The sequence below is a fragment of the Cryptomeria japonica genome, chromosome 4 (genome assembly GCF_030272615.1).
Source record: "Cryptomeria japonica chromosome 4, Sugi_1.0, whole genome shotgun sequence".
NCBI lineage: Eukaryota > Viridiplantae > Streptophyta > Pinopsida > Cupressales > Cupressaceae > Cryptomeria > Cryptomeria japonica.
Window position 1 is genome coordinate 179086203 of NC_081408.1, and position 23085 is coordinate 179109287.

At 37.4% G+C, this 23085-nt stretch overlaps 1 protein-coding gene across 1 annotated transcript in view; it reads left to right on the forward strand.

Moving 5' to 3' along the window:
• The window catches only part of LOC131032069 (protein Dr1 homolog), a 131983-nt gene extending 112231 nt beyond the window's left edge, over positions 1-19752 (forward strand). The window contains exons 4-5 of the mRNA XM_057962992.2: positions 19077-19145; positions 19285-19752. Coding sequence (XP_057818975.2) covers positions 19077-19145; positions 19285-19434 — 219 coding nt within the window. The 3' untranslated portion in view covers positions 19435-19752. The remainder of the gene's footprint in view (positions 1-19076; positions 19146-19284) is intronic.
• The last annotated feature ends 3333 nt before the right edge of the window (positions 19753-23085 follow it).

The window sequence follows — 23085 nt, forward strand, 5'->3', positions numbered from 1 at the left end:
AAATTTGTTCCTTGAGGAAGGAATTTTTCTGCTCTTTGAATTCATCATGTCCGCATGGAGCTTTTTGACCAGTTTTTTACATCTCCTATATTTTAGGAACTTTCCTAAAATTTAGGTCCCGGGTCTAGGAGAGAGAAAATTCCCTCACGAATCCAAATTTGCAAAAAAATTGAAATTTAGATGAGATTTGGTGTCTAAAAATGGATTTTAAAAAAATTTTCCCGAGGTAATTTTCTATTTTCTCAATCCATTCCTAACCTTCAATTTCCCCTTTGCCTTGGAAAATTTCCACTCTTGGGCATGGAATTCACCTGGTGGTGAATTTTATGTCGTTTCACGAATTCCATTACAGATGGATTTTGGTGCCCTCTAGACCGCTTGTGCGCTAGATTGACCTCAGGTAGGAATTCTTTACAACTTCATGAATTCCTGGCTATATCACTTTGGTGCCCTCTGACTGATCTGGGCGCTAGATTGCCCTGGTCCTAGATTTCCTTTGTCTTTCATGAATTACTGGCTACTCAGTTTTGGCACCCCAGCTGCTTCCTTGGGCGAAATTTTGACCTAGTCTTGGATTTTACGTAATTTCACGAATTCCATGACACATGGGATTTTGGCGCCCTCCTGACTCCTTGGGTGGAATTTTGACCTGGTCATTGATTTCCTTTATCTTTCATGAAATCTTGATTACTCAATTTTGGCGCCCCAATTGCTTCCTTGTGCAGAATTTTGACCTAGTCTTGGATTTTATGTAACTTCACGAATTCCACGACACATGGATTCTGGTGCTGTCCAGGGAACTGGGCACCATTTCACAGTGGTCAAGGATTTTACGCCCTTTTCATGAATTCCGGACCACAGATTAGGATGACATGCTTGGATTTTGAAGTGATTTTCTAGACAGGTGATTTTCAAGCTTTCCATTCCTGAACTGAATATTCACACAGCCAAATTTCGATCACTCTGCTTGCTTTGACTTTTCGGATTTAGAAATGATCGTGCATATCTGGTCTTTGGTGTCAGCCTACAAGGACTTGCCACAAGTGGACTTTCCAAAAATAGAAACTTTTTCAAACTGTCAATGTTAGAGAAAAACAACACAGGGACACTTTCTAAAAATAGAAACTTACTAAAAATAGAAATTGCTAAAAATAGTAATTCTGATTTTTGGTGAAATGAAGACATTCTGAGAGTGAAATCTCTAAAAAATAGGAATTTTCTAAAAATGGAAAGTTGCTTAGAATTCGCTCAAATTTCACGTGCTGGTTCCTTAAAAGGCCCTGATGCCAATTCTACGTTTAGTTTTTCAAAAACCCTAAAAGAAACCCTTAAAATCTAGGATTGAAAGGAGAAACCCTAAAATTGTCGAAACAAGCCCTAGACTTAGCCAAAATTGCTCAAATGAAAAGTAAACTAGATTAAAATGGACCCACTCACTTGCAGACTTGGAGCACTGATGAGACTGCCGTGAAAAGACCCAGCAAACAAAAGCAAAAATACCAAGAGGGCCTACAAAGTAGGGGGTCCCCATTTGCAATGGGGTGATGTGTGAAAACGTTGCAACACCTATCATACTAAAAGAAGAATTTCGGACTTTTCGAGTGCAAATGGATGAGGTTCACTCCTGCAGGGGAGCAATGGAAGTAACTTTCGTTCCTAGAAGGGAGCAATGGAAGAGAGATTCGCTTTAATCAGGGAAGGAAGTTCTCCAATATTCAGCCCACTTAACTAAATTTCATCAATCTTACCTTCTTATGCCTTAATTTTATCATCTTTCATATGTGAAATGCTTCAAGTGATCATCAAAAGTGCATAAGGGGGAATTTTGCTCTCTTGGAGGAGCAATGGAAGCACATTTTTCTCCTAAAGGGGAGCAATGGAAATCATTACAATATTAGACACTTGGCTTGGTTTCATCCACTTGCCTTCCATTCATCAACTCATACCTTGTGATTTTGCTACCCATGCGTGTGATTGTGTCAAATTGACTTCAAAGAAGGCTCTAAAATCAACTTTGCTCACATGAGAGAGCAAAGGAAGGGAAATTCGCTCCAGATGAGGAGCAATGGAAGTGAAAATCGCTCTTGAAGGGGAGCAAAGGAAATGACCTTAAATTCGATACTCAGCTTGATTTCCTTCATTTACCCTCCATTCCATCCACTCAAATGCATCAAATTACCTTCATGTGAGGCCTTAGGGGTGAATTCGCTCTCATGAACAAGCAAAGGCAGGGAAATTCGCTCCAATTGAGGAGAAATGGAAGTGTTTTTTGCTCCTAATAATGAGAAAAGGAAATCACATTAAATCACTTCATTTTTGCCATCTAGCTTGGTTTCACCAACTCATGCCTTAGTTTTTGTCTCTATTCACAAAAGGTCATCAAATAGCCCTCAATGAATGCCTTAGAAGTGAATTCGCTCTCATGAAGGAGCAAAGGAAGAGGAATTCGCTCCAATTGAGGAGCAATGGAAGCACAATTCACTCCAAGAAGGGAGCAAAGGAAGTCATTTCAATTTGCCATCTTCCATCCATTCATCAACCTATCTCTTAAGTTTTTAGTTCTCATATGCAAAAGTCATTAAATCATCTTCACCAAATGCCTTGGAGATGACTTTTTTCTAATGAATGAGAAAAGGATGTAAATTTTGCTCCCAAAGCGTAGCAATGGAAGTGAAATTTTCTCCTGGAGGGGAGCAAAGGAAGTGATTTCAAATTTTCCATCTCGATCCTTCTCTTTGTCAAAATCATGATGCACTTACCTCTTCCATGATCAAAAAATGATATTAAAGGCACTAAACTTGTTCCTTACCTTCAAATATACTCAAGAAATTCAAATTGCTCCAAGGTGAAGGTGAAGGAAGAGGATTTCACTCCTGAGAGGGAGCAAAGGAAGTAGATTTCGCTCCTAGAGGGGAGCAAAGGAAGAGACTTCCACACTTAGCCCAATTCAAGGTTGTTGATCAAGAATCGAATCCTTCGCTCAAACAAAGACTCCACATGGTGATCAAATGGGGGTTTTAGATGTCATATGAGGCTTGAAGACAAAATTCGCTCTTGAGAAGGAGCAAAGGGCAAAATTTGCTCCAAAACTAGAGCAAAGGAAGTGAATTTCGCTCCTAGGAAGGAGCAATGGAAATTTTTGCAGACCTAGCCAAATTCTGCCCCTGTAACTTACGTCTCACTGAAATATGATCAGATCACCTTGATGACGAAGGAAATACTTGCATAGTTGACTAGGCTTGAACTCCACCATCAAACTCTTGTTTATGCCATGCAACCACTCCACTTTGATGGTCAAGGAAGAAATTCACTCCAATGTCTAGGCAATGGAAGTGAATTTCGCTCCTAGGAGGGAGCAAAGGAAGTTTAGTTGGGCAAAATTTGACTAAGTATATGAATATCCACTTGAGTTTCAAGAATACATGCCACCACTGGGTAATTAGAGATTTCCGCTTGCATCAACGAATGGCCCTGTGGAGGCACCAAAATATCGATCTATCTCTCAAAATGAACCTCTTGAAAAGGATGGATATGTTTTTCCTCCACTCTACAACAGTGTCCTTATGGAAGGAACAAGTGAGGTTCAAGCGTTTCAGCAGTCATTTGGAAACACAAATCCTAAAGCATACCAGAGGAATTACCGGAATCATGATCCATTGACCACTTCAATTCCTCCAAATAATTTCTTAACTCCTCTGAATCCTAATGCAAGTAATCTTCCAGGTCTTCCAAGGGATTCACTGGAGTATAGACAACAAGCTGTCCCATAGAATGAGAGAGGACAATCATTTGCTTAGCAAGCAAAATAGATACAACAGGAGAATCCTCCTAGGGAGGAATTCAAAAGGTTAAGCTCTTATGTGTTAGAAGAGTTCAAAACGATAAAGGTGAGCTTGCCTTTGCTCGAATTGATGAGAATTTTGGAGATCCGAGATACCCTATTGGGAAGCTTAAATGATACTCCTATGGTAAGGAATATTCCTCAAAGTACACCGAATGATCCTAGAAGCGCACCCAACAACTCTTAGCCTAATCAGGCACAAAATACAAACGTGGTTCAGGATGTACCACAAATGACTTACAACCCATTTGATGCTCCTTAGCAGCCCCCAAGCTTTATAGGAATGGTGTAGAGTTCGCCTGATGCTCCAAAGAATCGGAATGATGCAACCAGTGAACGTGCGCCATAGAGTGTTCCTGCAACAGAAAAGAAAGAAGCAGTCAAGAGTGCTAGCGTGCTTGTAAAGATAGCTTTTACCAATACCATTCAAGCACAAACTGGAAATAATGAAGCTCAACAAGATACAACAAGCCAGGAGGTCAACAATGCTGGTGACCAAAGAAGAAAGCCTGCAATTTTCTATGAAGGAAGGGATGAGCCTGCTCCTTTCTTGGTATCTATTAGAATCTTTGGCAAACTCCTACAGGACTATCTAATAGATTCCGGTGCTACAAGCAATGTAATGCCTTTGGCCGTATGTAGAAGGTTGGGATTGATGCCTATTCAGACTAAGAACAAAGTCACCCAATTGGACAAAACAGAAGTACCGGTTGTAGTAGAGCTGAATAACATTCACATGCAACTAGTAGCCTATCCAAGAGTCCAGAGTTGCATTGATATTTCAGTTGTTGACATACCAGATGGGTACGACATGCTCCTGGTAGAGACTGGTCAAGAAAATTAAATGGATATATATCTATTGACTTCTCTCACATGCTCTTCCTCTTTGTGTGTAATATATCTATTGACTTGTCTCCACTAGGTGCAGACACAAGAATAGAAGACACCACTAGGGGTTGCGTAGTCCTAGGTGAGCGAAGAGGTCTACCACAAGGAATAGGTCTATCCCTATCTCCCACAGAAGAATGGGCATAAGACACAATCCGCTACAGTTAGGAGTAGATAAGGAGTAGTAGAAATCGATGCAAGAGGAGATAGAGAAATTGTTGGCTAGACCAACTTAGAAGCCAACTCCTTTGTTTTGTACTTGTAATAAGCCTTGTATAGTAGGTCTTTGCAGGGAAGCATAGGCCCAATTAGAGAAAGCCATAAATGATCTAATGCAAAGCCCCCATGGGCAATCAACGATTGAAATCTAGTGTCCTTGACGATGTGCATTGTGCCCTCGTGAGGGAACTTCAAGCACTTGTGAATAATCGAGGGGATTGCTTCCATGGCCATCAACCAAGGGATACCCATCTTAATTCGAAATAGGTCCGACTTGGAAATGACAACAAACATACTCGACATCACATTGGGTCCCACAAGGACTGTCAAATTGGTGTTACCTAGAAGAGGAATAGATAACCCATCATGCACGCAAAGAAAGGAACGACACTTGTTATATCTTGCCCAATGTAAGCCATTGATAAACAAGGCCTCCTTTGTAATGACATCTACTTGGCATGTGGGATCGACCATCACACCTGTAATAGTGTGACCGTTTATCTTAGCTGGGATGTGTTGTGACGTTTTCACACATCGCCCCATTGCAAATGGAGACCCCCTACTTTTTAGGCCCTTCTGGTCTTTTGGGTTTGTTTTTTAGGTCTTTTCGCAGCAGTCTCGTCAGTCTCTCTGCTTTGCAAGTGTTTGGTGGTCATATTGATTAAGTCTGCTTTTTGTTTGAGCAAATTCAGTGAAGTCTAGGGCTTGTTTCATCAATTTTAGGGTTTCTGCCTTTAGTCCTAGATTTTAGGGGTTTCTGTTAGGGTTTTGGAAAAACTGAATGCAAAACTAGAATCGGGACCCTTCAAGGAACCTCCCAGTAAAATTTGAGCGAATTTTGAGCGCTTACTATTTTTAGTAAGTTTCACTGCCTCCCGGATTGGTCTAATTTTGCCAAAAATCAAACACTATTTTTAGTAAGTTTCTATTTTTAGTAAGCGTTTTCCTGACCTATTTTGTCCAAACCCTAATATTTTGAAACACTTACTATTTGGGAAAATCTATTTTTGGCAGGTTCTTCACAGGAAAACACTGAAAACTGAATATCTCTGAAGACACTGAAGACTGAACATTCCTGAAGATCATTTCTAAATCTGGAAGAGTCAGATTGCAGACAAGTTGGATAAAAAAAATGGTGAAGTATGGAACTCCTATTCCAGAAGAGGAAAGCATGCAAAATCATAGAAGTCTGGAAATTCACATTAATCCACCAATGTCATCCTGATCTGAAAATGGCCTGAAATTTCACCAAATTCTGAAAATTTCAAAGATCTTCCAAAATCCAGAATTTTCGGATTGCATATTCATGGGAGGCTAGCATGGCGCACGGATGTCTCCATAGCGTGCAGGCGTCCACGAGTTAGATAGTCAATAGAATCAGAAAAAGGACAAAAGCCAAGGTGACGAGGTAAGCCAAGCGGACAAAAGGACAAGGAGGTGAAGGAGTTCACCAATCAGCTTAAAGCGAAGGCGCTTATGTAGCGCGGAATTGCTTGGGGTGCAATTTTCGACACTACAACACTACATTCTAATGCTCTATGACCATATTGATTGCATGACAAACAATAGCAATGAAAGGAATAGTTGAACGATGAATCTAGCAGTTCGTGGCTTTTTTTAAGGGAAGGACCATTTGAGATTGTCCTTGTTTTTTTGAAACTTTGAGGATTTATATTCCTTCTTGCTTTCATCTTTGTTTGCTTTCTTTTGGCTGTTTCACTTTTATTCTCTTCTTTGTTCACTTCTTTGCTTACCTCTTTGTTGGAACTTTTGAGGACCATGACATAATTCTTACTATCCAACTTCTTTTTGGTTTGCAAACTTTCACCGTCAAATCCAAGACCACTTTTGACAAAGGGTGATCTTCGTGAGTTAATAAGATAATCTAACATGTCCAAACTCTTGTCAAACTTCATGTTTCTATTGAGCTATATTCTTTAGCCAATTCTAGCACCTTCCTCAAGGAAACAATTTCCGATTCAATTTTTTCACATTTCGAGATTTTTGCCTTTAGTGGCTCTTTCAATAGATCCTCAATGTGTTTATCTTCTTGAGCTTGAGTCTTTAAGTCCATAATTGTTTTCTCAAACTTTTCACCGTCTCTTGAATTTGATCTTTCAACTTTGAATTCCTTTTCTTACTATAGCAATCGTAAGCTCTTCCTCAAGATCCACTATTGTATCTTCCTCACTTTCATGTTTTCCATTTTCTTTGTCTTCGCACTTTGAAGCCTCTTCTTTCATTTCCATGGCCTTGAAGAGAATTTCTTCTCTTTCACTTTCTGAAAAGCTTCCATCACTTTCAGATGAGGTATTACTTCCTTAGGCATATATAGACTCTTCTTATGTCTTTGAAAATTTTTCTTGGATTTTTTTTTAGTGTACTTTATGCTATGATGATTTTTCTTGTCTTTTCTCATGTCGTAATATACTTCTTCTTCATTGCTTTCACTCCCGACCTGCAGACATTTGGCAGCATAATGATCCATATTACCACGATTAAAACATTTAAGAGTATGCTTACCATTGCGCTTGCTAGATCCTTTATTGAATTTCTGCCAAAGTTGGCTTCTTCCTCATTGCTTAATGTTGGAACTTTGTTCTTCATCTTTCTTGATGCCTTGAAGACAGCTTCTCATTTTGGTGTTTCTCCATTTTTGGTTCTCATTTCGTATGATGTAAGAATGTCATGCAATTCACCCATTTTTAGGGTATTTAAATCCTTCATTTCTTCAATGGCCAAAATTTTTGCATCGAATCTCATGGGAAGAGATCTTAATATTTTTTGCACAATAACTTCATCCTCAATCTTTTCTCTAAGACCACAAATAGTGTTTACAATTTCATCACATGGAGAAAGTAGGCAGCATGTACTGTCCCCTTTTGGGCTTTCTCTATCTTTGCTAGTTAATGAGATGATTATGCTTTTAATGCTTATAGATTCTGTTGGAATTGTATAATGACTCTAGACAATATTCACTTAGTAGACCTGATATGAATATTAGATGTTCTTCTTAACAATAAGATAACCTTTCAAGTCTGATGTAGATTCTAATATAATGTTCCAAAAGAAATCTGTTTATGAGATCAAATAAGAGGTCTGATAAATTATAGATGAATGTAGAATTATTGATGATTGCTATGTTCACTTCCTTGGTAGTTGATACAAATTGTCTTTGATCTTCTAATATTAAGTTTGTTGTGCCTGATCAGATCTTCCTATATCATGTGATGAATGACTGAGAGGCTATGCCTCAATTTGGTTGCTATTTCTGATTGAATCCTTATGCTCCTGCTGTCTCACTTGATGCTCTCTCTGTTATGAATGCTCTTTGCTCATGTGTCTCAGCCTTGTAGATGGGTGGGTCAACACCACCTTCCCTCGGCCTTTTATGGCTCACTTGAGTGCCTTCAGTCTGAAACAAATATCAGCAAAACAATTCCACTTGCCCCCAAAATGCTTTTCATCTTTCTTTTTATATCATTCACATACACTTCCATGGAAAGGTTGTGGTTTTTCAATGCAAATACAACCATTGATGGTTGTGACTTTTCCATAATACTCTCAAGCAAAACGTTTTCTTTTCTTAGTACTAATCACACCTTCTCACACATATAATCGTGGCCTTCTCATAATCACTTCTTACCACTTATCATCATCATTGCCTTATGAATAATGATCGCTTCAGCTTCTAATCACATTAATTGCATCACCTGTCTTCTTGTCTTAATCACATCACCACATGGTTTGGCGTTTATAATCTAAGATCATCTCATTTATTTTTTTTGTATATGAAGACGCTGCATCTACTATGTAATTCGCTGCTCTTCTTATGATGTTTGAAGTCGGTTACAATGCTAATCACTGCACCTTATGTCTTATGAAGGTGCCAACTGTCTTGAATGTCTTACATGATTAATTTTAAATGATTAATTTAACTTTAATATTATCTTTATAGCCACATGGTTTCTCTAATATGGTCTGTTCTTTCATGTCCCTTCATTTGCTTAGTTCTATTATCTTGATTTGCTGTCCACGGTTCCATGAAGTCGATCATAGAAGAGTTCTGTATATATCAAAGTCGAGATCACTTTACATACATTAATGCTCCTTATTTATATCACTGTCTTATGAGGACAAATTACTGCACTATCATAATGTATTTGTTTATGCTGTCTTCTTTAATCTTTTGTTGTCCATATGATTATTGCTGCTTATTGTCTTCTAATTGCTGTTCATAATAATGAACTGGTTTAGGGATTGAATGGGGACATTACACAGCAGTATTTTCTTCTTCCTTCATTTTTAGGCTTTCAAATTGTCTCTTGTGGGTTAGGAGCTTAGCCTTCTTCACTTTGTTATCTACTTCATAATTCTTTTGAGTCTTATCCTGCATTTCTTTTGCTGAAGTGCAATGCATGACTTTGACTAATTCAGATTCGGTTAGCCCACTTAGGATTGCATTCATAGCTTTTGCATTGTTCTTGAATGCTCTTTTTTCCGGCTTGATCAGTGGGTTGAGTAGATGGTGTGTTAATTTTAGCAATCAGATTAAACAATAAACAACAGAAATCAGAATGCAATGAAGAACAAACACAAAACACACAAATACCCTGGGAAAACCTCCCTCTTGGAGGTGAAAAACCCAGCCACCAATCTTAGATCTTTATTGGGCAACACCAATTTAATTTACAATGAGCTTCACTCTTTAACATCAACCTAATCACAGTTATACTTCTAACCTAGGGCATGCTGAAATGATGAACTTATCTGCAATACAAAAGTTGTCCCAGGGATGAAGTTTGCTGATCCTAGAATGGTGTTCACAGCCTTCAAGAATAGTTTGCTGATCTTCAAATGATGACTGCTGCCACTGGAAACCAGTTCGCAGTCACTCAGTGGTGTTCGCTGTCTTCTAGATGATGGTTGCTGTCTTCAAGAAGAATTCGCTGATCTCTTAGAAGGATTCGCTGAATACTTAGATGACTTGAAGATTAGAGAAGTAATTCGCTTGAGTGTGTTGTGTCATACAATGATTCATAGCCTTGTATATATAAGAGACTTAGCCTTTTAATTTTCCCAAGTCGGCTTGCATGAAGAACATATTTAATTACAATTCAATGCTTTGAGGTTGGCGCCAAAACTGAAATAGCCCTCACGTTACAAGTGATTTTAATATAGGTTAGCTCCAACACGTTTTAATACAAGTTACATTCAATAGAGCTTGTCCTATCCACAAGTTACATTATATAGGTCTTGCCCAATATTCATAGCAAGCTATAATTACATGTAATCCAAACTTAGCTATAATTTCAACACTCCCTCTTAGCTAGGGAGGATTCTAGCCAAATAACAAATCATCATGGACCTTTCCATGATATCCATCTTGCATTGCCCACAAAGGATGGATTCAAAACTTTATTATGCACACCTGCAAGAAATGAATACACACAAATATATAAATACACATCATGAACTTCTTTCATGATATCCATCTTGCATTGCCCGCAGAGGGTGAGAAGAGGTCTTACACCTCAAAACTTCTCTATTGAGAAGAATAACCTGCCACCTTACTTTCCGCAGAGGGTGGTTCCACCTTGCATTGCTCGCAGAGGGTGGAGGAGGTCTTTCACCTCAATCTTCTCTTAGAGAAGGATCCAATGTCACTTTGCATTGCCCGCAGAGGGTGACTCCACCTTGCATTGCCCACAGAGGGTGGAAGATGCAACTTAATGCATCACTAGGACTGAGACTCCCTCTCAACCAAAGTTGTGTTCTCCACAACTCCAAGTCTCTCTCTGAAGTACACAAACTTCACTCGAGCAAGAGGCTTGGTGAGAACAATTGCAATAGTGCTGACATATTTCAGCTGAATTGCACTTTAATGTATCATATCACAAATGTAGTGATAATGAGATTCCACATGTTTTGACTTGTCATAAAACACAGGATTAACAAACATCTTAATACAATTCTAATTGTCACAATTAATGACTGTGGGTTCTCAAGGTTGCCCAAACAACCTAGCAAGAAGATTTGTGAAGCTACATTGCTTCACACTTGATGCAATGTACTCAGCTGCCGTTGTACTCAATGCAATTGAGGACTGATACCTGCTGGCACAAGAGATCACGACTGAACCCAACCTGAAACAGCTTCCTAAAGTGTCCTTCCTGTCAGTAATACATTCTTCCCAATCAGAATAAAAGTAGTCTTCCAAGGAAATGATAGTGTTGATTGGATACTTCAGCTCGTAGCCAATTGTTTCTTGGAAATATCTCAGGATATCCTTGGTTGCAACAAGATGAACATGCTTTGGTTTGTTCATAAACTGGCTGATAACAAATGCATCAAGGATCCAATCAACTGTCTGTACTTTGATGGATCTGCAAAAATGAACTCAATTTCTTTAAGTTAGTTTCCATAGGAGTAGACATAGGTTCACAATCCATCATTCCAAATCTATTTAGTATACTTCCTTGACTTAGAATAATTTCATTAGATTTTACCTTTGGAAAGTAATGCATTAAGCCTAAGTCCGTCATTTCAAACTCTGAAGCTAATTCTTTCTTCATGTAGAGATGAGACTATTTTCACCAATTAGAAATAAATCATCCAGAATTAGCATTTCACAATTTTGTTTTTTTTTAAAGTAAAGGTTAGAATCAACATCATTCTTGCAAGATCCTAAACTAATCAAATACTTGTCAATCTTCTCATACCAAGCTCAAGAAGCTTGCTTGAGGCCATACAGAGCTTTTCTTTAATCTGCACACATGAGATTCTCTATCTTGATTCTCATAACCTTCTAGTTATTCAATATAGACAACATTAAGAAAATAGTCTTTATATCCAACTTCCAGCCTGCAACATTAGCTATAATGGTTCTAATATTAGTATATCTAGCAGCAAGAGCAAATGTTTCCTTCTAACTATGAGCTACACATCTACCTTCATATTTTCTCAAAAACTTCCATATGGAACTCCCTCTTGATTCTTAATATAAAATTGTGGTAATCAAGTCTCATGAAGATTGCATAATATAAGAATCAATCAAGGAAGGCAGCCAACATAAGTTACCATAAATCAAAGATGAGAAATGCCAATCTTTTCCTTAGTTCTCTTTTACGAAATGGACCCATAGCACAATCATTATGATCATGGCATACCTTCAATTGAAGAAACCAAGCTCCCTCTTAAGCTTGAAGGCATGGTAATTGCAAGAATCTCTTGAAGAGAAGCATCAACATGATTAAATATCCCAATAGAATGAATTAACATGTAAAATAACTTATCTCTTTATTGACTAGACTTTCACCATTGACAACATATGCCAAGATTGCTCAAAAGGATATTGCCAGTCTATGATCAACTTCAATCATAGTGTAAAGCTACACAACATTCTTTAAATGTAAAATTGTTTTCCATAGTTGAATAATAGAGAGTTAGTTGTGCCTGATCATATCAGAAAACTAAGGCAAGTGTATGACTTCAGAAAACATTTTACAAAATCCATAAGCAAGGTATATAAGCCAAATTGTCTTTCTAGCCAATGCGTAAAATCAGATATGAGTATCAACCACTCAAAAGGATACACATTGTAGTTGAGCACAAGCGTATGATCAAAAGACAACTTCAATAAGTTAGATACCTCATTCATATTAGGTTTCATCATCAAGTAAATACTTACTTCAAAAAATGTAATAGGCAGTATGCTCAAATTGAAGAGATAATATCACAATGAATATTATGTGAGGATAGTGAAAGCCATGACAGAAAACACATTAGAGCTAAAGGCAATCCTCTACAAGAGGAGCAGAGCAAGGTTATAATAAAAGTATAACAAAGATCATGAGAGTTTTATGAAGAGCTGATGAGAACCAAGAGTTGCATAGTCACAACCCTACATGACAACCTTATCCAAACATAAAACACTCATAGAACAGAAAATACAGTCCATACGATGTTAAAAGATTTGATGTAAATCAAGAGACTGAAATATCCCAGACCAATTTTTTTCAATTTTTCAATTACAAAGAGTAATGCAACGCACATCCGTTAGGGTTAGCACTTAAACCAAAAAGATGCAGAAAACAACTCTAACCAAGAATGTACACCAGGATCCCAGGTTGGGCAAGGCGTGAGCATATGGTCAGAGGGTCTTAAAGCATTCTGAAAATAACTCTAACCAAGAATGTGCCCAAGATGGACTAACATATGGTCAGAGGATCTTGGTGCATGCTGAAAGCAACTCTAACCAAGAATGTGCCCAAGATGGACTAACATATGGTCAGAGGATCTTTACAATTACAACTGCTGAAAGGAAAACTCGACACCAAGCATGTGCTTTCAAACCCAGGGTGGGAATGGAGCTACCATATGGCAGAGATGCTAAGAACTTAGAAATGGAATTAAATGTAAATAACAAGCGTGAAATGAAAATGAGAAGAAATGCTGCCAGTACTACTGTTCAGCTTACAATATGATAGTAAATGCTTGCCAAGATCATAGGATTAAGACTATACAATGCTGTAACAATATAGAAGGCTCTCCCGGGCTTAACAAAAATGATAAGTCCAAGAAATTCTACTCAAGGATCAATCTTAATATTCTGATTTATGATAGACCTGCACGTGAAATGCTTAATCAGCAACACATGGAATCACTAAAATGCTCATTACTCTCTCAATACTAGTCGGAATGACCCAAAACCAAAAGCAATGGCTTCCTATGAAGGAAGTGACCCAACCAATACCAAGAAATCAGACATTAACCCAACAGATTATTTATCACGAACCCCAAGGCAATTCCCAGCAGTGATGCCAGGCAAGAATGGCAATTCTTCTCTATAAAATAAAATACTTCATATTAGAATCTGCAAATTTGCACAAAGGAGTGCCCAGCCAAAACAAGAGGAAATATGCAATACCCAGAATGAATATGTTTTTATTTTGAAATATACGAGTGAAACTACAAATCTGCCCTGCTAACTACAACTCCCGAAAATGAAATGAAATGCAAATAACTGAACTTCAAGCACAACTCAAGCTACAATGCAATCCCCACTACAAACTCTCACAACTACACTAAATCACCACTAGTTGCTATCTTTCAAGCAAGAAGCAATGCCAAGGCTAGGAGGCATTCATTCCTCGAAGCAACCCCAATACCATTCCGGCAGAGTAACATTACAATAGACACAAGATGTCAAATGAAGGGAAGAGGCCTCCATTTATAAGCTTAACAAGGGATCTCTAGAGGCTTCTAGAAAGTGTGCCCTAATTTCACATTTGAATTTTCCTCCAAGAGATGGCACCACTTTTAAAAGCTTAATTAACCTTTATTTTAATTCACTTCTCTTCATAAAGTTGGCACCCCTTTTCATAAGTAATATTTTAGACCTTAGGAAATATTAAATCCCTTCCATGATGCGTCCACCCTTGAAGACCACCTTTTAAAACAACTTGAAGTGATGGAGCTAGGCCAAGGGGTCAACTTTAAAATATAACATTAAAACATAACATTATTTAAATGAAATGAACTTATCTCTCCAAAAACATCCCAAGGCCAAAAGTGACGAAGCCAACTGAACCAACTAAAGAAGAGAACCAACTGTGTCGAAATAATCAGGACCACTGCCAGAAATAGAATTTACTATTTTTAGTAAATTCCAAAAAGTGCTCGGAACGCAAAGCCGGACATACCACTGCGAAGCCCTTTGAAAACCTAGAAAGAATCCGCGATCCAAACTCTAATTCACGAGCAACAACAAACTCCAAAATTGGAAACCCTAATTTCACCCATTGAGTAGCCTACGGGTCTCCGAAATAGGCCATCGGTCAACTGAAACATTACGCCTGAGAAGGGGACATTACAGAGACACACCATAAGAGTATATAATTCCAGAGCAGTAAGACTATTGAGCATTTCAAGACTTAGATAGAATACGGTGCATCAAAACTATGCAGCAAGTATCATAAAGGATCAGATCATAATATGAAGATAGTAAGGCCATCATTAGGCATAGCTACTGAATAGGATGACTAAGGCATCTTACCTTTACATGCCTATCACACCAATGATTAAAGGACACTATTCATTATATGTTTTCAACTAATGTTCCATATTTCTAAATCTCCTATAAATTTCATTCATCTTTCAATATGTCTACACTTCCTATCTATGCTTGCTGGTATATCCGTCAGGATACTCCTAGTTTTATATCTGCAACAAATGCTGATAAGTGATATATTCAGATCAAAGCATCAATTTGGATCATTGCATATTCATAGCAAATCACATCAGGAAGGATGGGAGATAAACATACTCAAAATAGAGAGTAAGACAATCCGAACTAAGGATTAGAACAAATTCTTAAAGCAAGAACACAGCTCGAACTAGGGTGATAGTTACAAACCTTAGGATGACAATTATACCACCCTTAATGGAATAAACGAAATACTTAAGATCTGAAGCTAGAAAGAAACAAGTGCACAAACCAACATATGAAGGCACTCTCTGATGAAATAGTTAACAAGCAAGAGAACCCTGTGCACTAGTTAAGATCCCAAACTAGGGTCGTAGAAAATAACTAATACCAATAACGACAAGGCAGGCAGATACAAGTCTCCAAACCTTTCTTAACAGAGTTAAGCAAATGAGGGTAGAGGAGTAAGAACAATTGTATACAAAGATTGAACCTTTCATATTCTTGTTATGGCCCCATCGATGCCCTCAATTTGACAAGCAAGTTTATTGTCCAGATTCGTTGCTGATTCATGCTAGCCCTAGTCCTGCAAAAGAAGTAATACAAGATCTACCTTTAAGCTGTTAGGCTTTATAGAAGGAACCTGCTCTGATACCATGTTAATTTTAGCAATCAGATTAAACAATAAACAACAGAAATCAGAATGCAATGAAGAACAAACACAAAACACAGAGATACCCTGGGAAAACCTCCCTCTTGGAGGTGAAAAACCTAGCCACTAATCTCAGATCTTTATTGGGCAACACCAATTTAATCTACAATGAGCTTCACTCTTTAACAGCAACTTAATCACAGTTATACTTCTAACCTAGGGCATGCTGAAATGATGAACTTATCTGCAATACAAAAGTTGTTGTCCTAGGGATGAAGTTTTCTGATCCTAGAATGGTGTTCACAGCCTTCAAGAATAGTTCGCTGATCTTCAAATGATGACTGCTGCCACTTGAAACCAGTTCACAGTCACTCAGTGGTGTTTGCTGTCTTCAAGAAGAATTCACCGATCTCTTAGAAGGATTCGCTGAATGCTTAGATGACTTGCAGATTAGAGAAGTAATTCGCTTGAGTGTGTTGTGTCATACAATGATTGATAGCCTTGTATATATAGGAGACTTAGCCTTTTAATTCTCCCAAGTCGGCTTGCATGAAGAACATATTTAATTACAATTCAATGCTTTAAGGTTGGCGCCAAAACTGAAATAGCCCTCACATTACAAGTGATTTTAATGTAGGTTAGCTCCAACACGTTTTAATACAAGTTACATTCAATAGGTCTTGTCCTATTCACAAGTTACATTATATAGGTCTTTCTCTATCCACAAGTTACATTATATAGGTCTTGCCCAATACTCATAGCAAGCTATAATTACATGTAATCCAAACTTAGCTATAATTTCAATAGGTGCCACATAGCTGTCCACAACTAATTGCCATATATCAAACCTATGGGCCACCAAATAGGTGTGCACTCCAAAACTCCAAAAAACATATTTGTTCCCATCAAACAATTAAGCTCAAATTGAAGAAAACCCTTCTTGACTTGCCATGTGTGTTCTTAAGATCTTTTGTTCAAGTGGTTAGGCTTTTTCGAAGCAACCCGCTCTGATACCAATTGAAGAAACATACACACACTTATATTGAGGGGGGGACGGGGGGGGGTGGTGAATCAGTAAAAGACCAACTTTGTCAATTTATAAATTTAGTAATCTTAAAGCAATGAACAAAGCATCCACACAATTAAGATCTAACAAAAGGAACACAAGATGCACACATGATTTTACGTGGAAACCCTTGTAGGAGAAAACCATGGCAAAATATTGCTTTTATAAAGAACTTCTTACAACTTTGTAGCATTAACCCATAGGAGAGACCAATCCCCTCCACTAAGCACCAATTCAGCAAGAGACTCCAATCTCTTTGAATGAGAGGCTTCAACCTCTTGTGCTTGCAAAGTAGAAGGCACCAACCTTCAAAAATCAAGATGATTATAAAGTTGTCGGATCTGCCCTAGATCCCTTCAAAGTCTTCAACAAGAACTGCCCACAAATCTGCCTTGGCCTTCTGCTCTTAACCCTCTACTGAGATCTGCAATATGGTCTTCAAAACTTGCTTACAAATCTGAACCATATCTTCACAAAAGTCTGCTTCAACATACACTCACATAACTTGCATGAATTTTGCTCTCTAGATGAGATTGCTTTAACCTCATAAATCTGCTCACATATATGTCTGATTTTTCTTCTTAATTTTTCTCTTTTTCTGTTCTATATCTCTGCTCTTAATATGAAATATCTTCAATGAATGGATGTGAAATGAACCCAACAAGATTTTATATTTATACCCCTCCAAAGCAACTTTTCACCAAAGGATATGCCTCCTCAAAGAGGTCGGCCAAGACAGAGACCAAAATATTTATTTTAATTTTAAATCCTTCATAAACTTCCTAGGTCGACACAGGAAGCAAATGATAATTATTTTTATTTAGATCTCTTTTCGAAGGCTGGGCACCCGTTCTCATAAGGTCGTCCCTCTTTGGGACACTTTAATAGAATGCCATAAGAAATAATTTATTGCCCTTTTCAATATATGCAGCCCTTCAGGGGGTTGTCCCATTTGGGGAGGGCTCCTAAAAGATTTAACTTAATTTAAATGTTCCCTTGAATAAGGCGATCAATAAGGAAGAGGTTTTACAATTATATCTTATGAAATGTGCACACTTTAACCTTCAATAAATCTGCCCTCACTTGCCTTTGACATCAATGAGAATAAATTAATAATCCAACAGAACTTAGAAACTGGTTAAATGTTCACAATTCAGTATTACTAAAATTCGAGACATTATAGGGTGTATATAAAATAGCCCCAAGGACATGACAACAAAGATAGTCTCTTATATGCTAGACCCATACAGGGAGATGGGTTGCACGAAAGGAAGGTGTCAAACTTCTATTTCCTAGCTGCCCTCTCTCACTAGACTTTTTCTATTAGTTTTCCTTATGTAATTTGATTGTCTGATCATAACATAAACATCAAACTTATTCGACATGAATCCATCTAGACCAATAACCCATAGCCTAACAAATGAACACGTGTCATTTGTGCATTTATCCCTATAAGCACCTTTCAGTATAGTCAAGCTTATTACATTTACTTATTCAAGAAGCTCAAAATATGGTGTATTGAATTTTTCTTTTAGAGTGCTATACACCTTTTTTTTTCGCTTTTGTTATCTCGATTTACAATAAATCGATTGTTATTGTAAGCCTTACTACCATTTCATTTTCTTTCATATGTGATGTAATTCAAGGATAGCCTCCTTGGTGGAGAAGCTGTATTATGCTATATGCCTATAAAGCTGTTAGGAAGGTGGGAATTTCCTTGGGTAAAGAATGCTTCTTAGCAAGTCCATGCCACATATTATGAGTGTTGTGATAAGGATTTAGATACAGGTTATCTATTATAAGTAGCATATTCTTGTTGAACCATCATATATGAAAATGTAAACTACTTCCATAAAAGATGTAATTGGTACCTCTATTTTGATCTATTTTACTTTTCAAAAATACTACATAAAAGCATTTTGCTTAAAAATTATCAGCATATCTCTATGTTACATAATTTTTTATTTTGATTGAAGTATGATGTGCCAAAAATTCTGGTAGTATTGTGCTGAAATTTTATGACTTCAATGACCCAGAAGTTTACCATTATGAAAAGTGGTCACTTTAGCATCATCTCAAGGAAGATAAAAGCGTTTATTGTCTAACAAGTTTTTTTCGACCTAAGGTGTAACTCAAGTTCTTATCTCTTGAAGCAACCATGCTCTCTCTCGACATTATCTGCATTTCCAATTTTGGTTTTCAGATTCTTGGCTTTGGGAGCTATATTAGCGAGGTTCATGCTGCATATGAGCAGCACAGAATTGAATCTTGGGTATGTGCTTTCTCTTTGCTGTGTAAAAGAAATTTGAAACCTTGCTAACTCAAGTTGACTTGGAGAAGACAGATTATTGTGAATTGGATTTATGCTTAGGATGTGCTTGCCTTACAAAATTTGAAAATATATGTAATAGGAATGTCCAAAAGCAGGGACTAAATGGGCTAAGGAGAAACTAGAAATGACAGAAGAGGAAGCCTTGCTTGAACAGCAGAGAATGTTTGCTGAGGCTCGTGCACGCATGAACAGTGGAAATAATGTTCACAGGCAATCTCAGTCGGAGTGAATAAAAATCAAGTTTGCTATCTCAGTCATTTGAAGGTTATTTTAACTCCTTCGATTAGTTATCAGAAGTGGTACTGTATCAAAGTTACCCATGTCTATGGTTGCAAGGAATCTTCTTCTTTCCTAGAGAATTGTCACATGGCCTTTTCATTGTCTTATTTGTTTTTTTAATGTTTTACCTGTTTCTTGTCTTGGCATCCTTTAACAACTGCCATAATTAAGAAAGTAGAATTTGATATAAATTGTACCTTTTTCTGTTGGATGATATGATACATCTATTTTTAGCTCAAATGAACCTAGGGAGTTTTGTTTATTCTTACTTTCTAACATGATTACCTCACACCATTGCTTTCTTTGAGAAATTCCTCTATCAGCTTGCTTGCATGAAATGTGGAGTCAAATATGAGGCCCAGAGATAAATATTGCAGGAATAGAAGTTCCAAACTAATAAAGATCCTTCAAGCAGCTCTTCTATCCAATGCCAAATTATAGAAAATGAATAATGTATGTTCAACCTATTAAAATATATAAATATAAAATTAGTTTGGTTTATAATTCAGAAGTTGAATAAAAGCTATTGATAGTTAGGACAATGCATTATAGTTTTAATACCTCTTATTTCTAATTTTCGAGGTAGAGATTGATGAATCTGGTTTTTTGTGTATAAAATGTTTCTCTCACTGTTTGTACAAATTTTCAAGATGGTTGTCACTTTTTTTGTTATCCCAAGTATAGTTGCTTTGGTTGTTTACCTCCAAGCAGTGGTTGCTGCTTTTAACCATGAGGCTTTTTTAGATTAAGTATCTTCTTCCAAACTATTTCAGCTGTGGGATGCTGCAGTTACCCAATGTGATTGTTGAATCCTATGTAGCCATTGGGGTACCTCCATCCTCTTTTTCTTCAGTTAGAGAGGTTAGTTTGCTGTTCTTCAGAGTAGAGGGACAGCTACCCGCCTTGTCCACAACCTAGGTTGTATGCAATGTGCATTAACATATTACTGGCTTCCTCTCTACTTCCAGAGGATTGTTGAGCATGGATTTTATGAGACATTTCAAATGTAAGGACTATTTGTAGTGCTGTAGATGAAAACAGACAAAATTGCTAACCCTTGAAACTCCACTATGACCTGTCCTGATCCTCTTGCAGCTTCATAAGGTTTTGCACTTTCTGCAAATCCTTAAGGATTTTGAGAACCTTCTTCCTGTGTATAAGGAGCTATCAACATGTACCTGTGAACTATATGGAACATAAGAAGCCAAGGACAGAGGGGCTGACCATATAAAGTCTCATAAGGTTCCTGTTGAATGCATTGTGATAAATGGTATTGTATCACCATTCTGCCAGGGGTAGCCATCAAATCCATTACCCTTGTTGCTCCAATTTGAAACAATGGTGGTAAGTTTCATGCATTTATTGACTCTCTTTGTTCAGCCATTTGTGTGAAGATGATATCTTCCACTCATGTTCAATTGAGTGCTACAGTTTAAATAATTCTTTCCAAAAGTTCTTGTGAAGGTAGGATTGTGATCACTCACAATAGAAGGCAGCATACTATGTAGTTTAAAGATTGTTTCTAGGAAATGTGCTGTGAATGTTGTAGTGTAAGGGTTTTTTAGTCTGAATAACATTAATGTCTAGGTTTTTTTTTAATCTTTATGAATAAAGAATGTTGATAGGGTTTTTCAACTCCAGGATTGTGTCTGGAAATACCATGTACGCCTCAGAATAGCCTTAGGTTCGGCCAGCAATGATTCTGAATGTTTCAGGCACAAAAACTCCAAATACTACCTGATTCCATGCCGTTTCAATTCAAGCTCCAATTCTGGGACGTTTCATAACCAGAATCGACGTAGTTTTTGAGCAATTCAGTAACTTAGCTTTTTATAAAAAATCTCATAATTAAAACCCAACTTTGTTGTTTTGGGGATGATTGACTTTGTTGAAGAATATTTAAGGCTATCATGACCTGTTTTGATCTTGAATTTTCTGCCCAAGAGGTATATAGACACTAGTGGTAAATTACATGTAAAAAGCCATTATCTCCTTTTCACAAGTTTGCTAAAGTCTTCCTTTTCAAGTGCTTGCATGTGATAGCAATAGGTCATCCCTGTTGCATCAATATTAGATCTATTCTTGTCCCCAAGGCATTAAATTCTAGGAAAAACATTTATTTTGAAAATTTGGCTTTGCCAAAATTAGTGTGAAACACATAGCAGACTCAGGGGCATGCAAGGGTCACTTTGCTTCTTTATACCAAAGGAAGTAATTCTTTTTGAGCAGCACTGCGAGACATCTAACAATTATACCATAATCCCTAATGAACATTTTGCAATAGCTTGTCAAACCTAACAACCTTGGGCCAATCCTACATGGCCTCAATCTTTCCTAGATCCACTTGTATTCTCTCTTGTGAAACAGTATGACCCAAATACCAAATACCTCTTGCTTGACAAAAGCACATTTAGAGCACTCGGCAAAAGAGAAAAGGCCCTCTAATGTCTTGAGGGCAATCTTGACATGATTGACATGATCAACTAGAATGTGACTATAAATGAGAATGTTAACAAAAAACACCAAGATGAATTTCTGAACGAATCCCTTGAGCACATTATTCATCAAGTTCATCAAGCTTGAAAAGATAGAAGCATTAGTGAGACCAAAGGGAATCATTAAAAATTCATAGTGACATTCATGTGTCTGAAAAGTAGTTTTACGAATGTTTTATTCGACTTGAATTTGGTGGTAGCTTAATTGAATATCCAACTCGGCAAAGAATTCAGCCTATAGAGCTCATCCAATAAATCATCTATGATTAGAATGTGAAACTTGTCCATTATGATCAACTCATTGAGCTACCAAGAATTGGGGCACATCGACCACCTACATCCCTCTCATGCACCAACTAGAGAGAGAGCTTATCTAATAAATCACCAATGTTTGGAATGTGAAACTTGTCCTTCATGGTCAACTTATCAAGCTACCAAAAATTGGAGAACATTGACCATCGTACATTCCTCTTATGCACCAACTAGAGAGAGAGCATACATGTTAGAGGTTAGTTGATAGTTCCTCATGGTGATTTTGTCATTACAATATTTGTCAGCACCGGATAGTGTGTTAGCATTGGTACCAGTGTTTGGAATGTGAAACTTGTCCTTTATGGTCAACTTATCGAGCTACCAAAAATTGGAGAACATTGACCATCGTACATTCCTCTTATGCACCAACTAGAGAGAGAGCATACATGTTAGAGGTTAGTTGATAGTCCTCATGGTGATTTTGTCATTACAATACTTGTCAGCACCGGATAGTGTGTTAGCATTGGTCACCAAAATGTAGAAATTATTGTAGGAATGGACAATAGTGGAGTTGGTTAATAGATTTTTACTATTAAAATTAGTAGTGTTGCCAACATCAATTAAAACCACAACCCTTGGATGGCTTGATGTAGCAAATCTCTTTGTTGTTTATGGGGTGAGAAAAAATTGTCAGTGCATGAATGGAGATGTGAACCTCCTTAGTTGATTTTTCTTCTTGTAATTTTACCTAGACATCCTTGTTTCAAGATTTGTTTGTATCACAAGGCATCCTTGTTGACAGACCGAATCAATGAGATTCGACCTCAATGCTCCACATTTGTAATGTAATAATA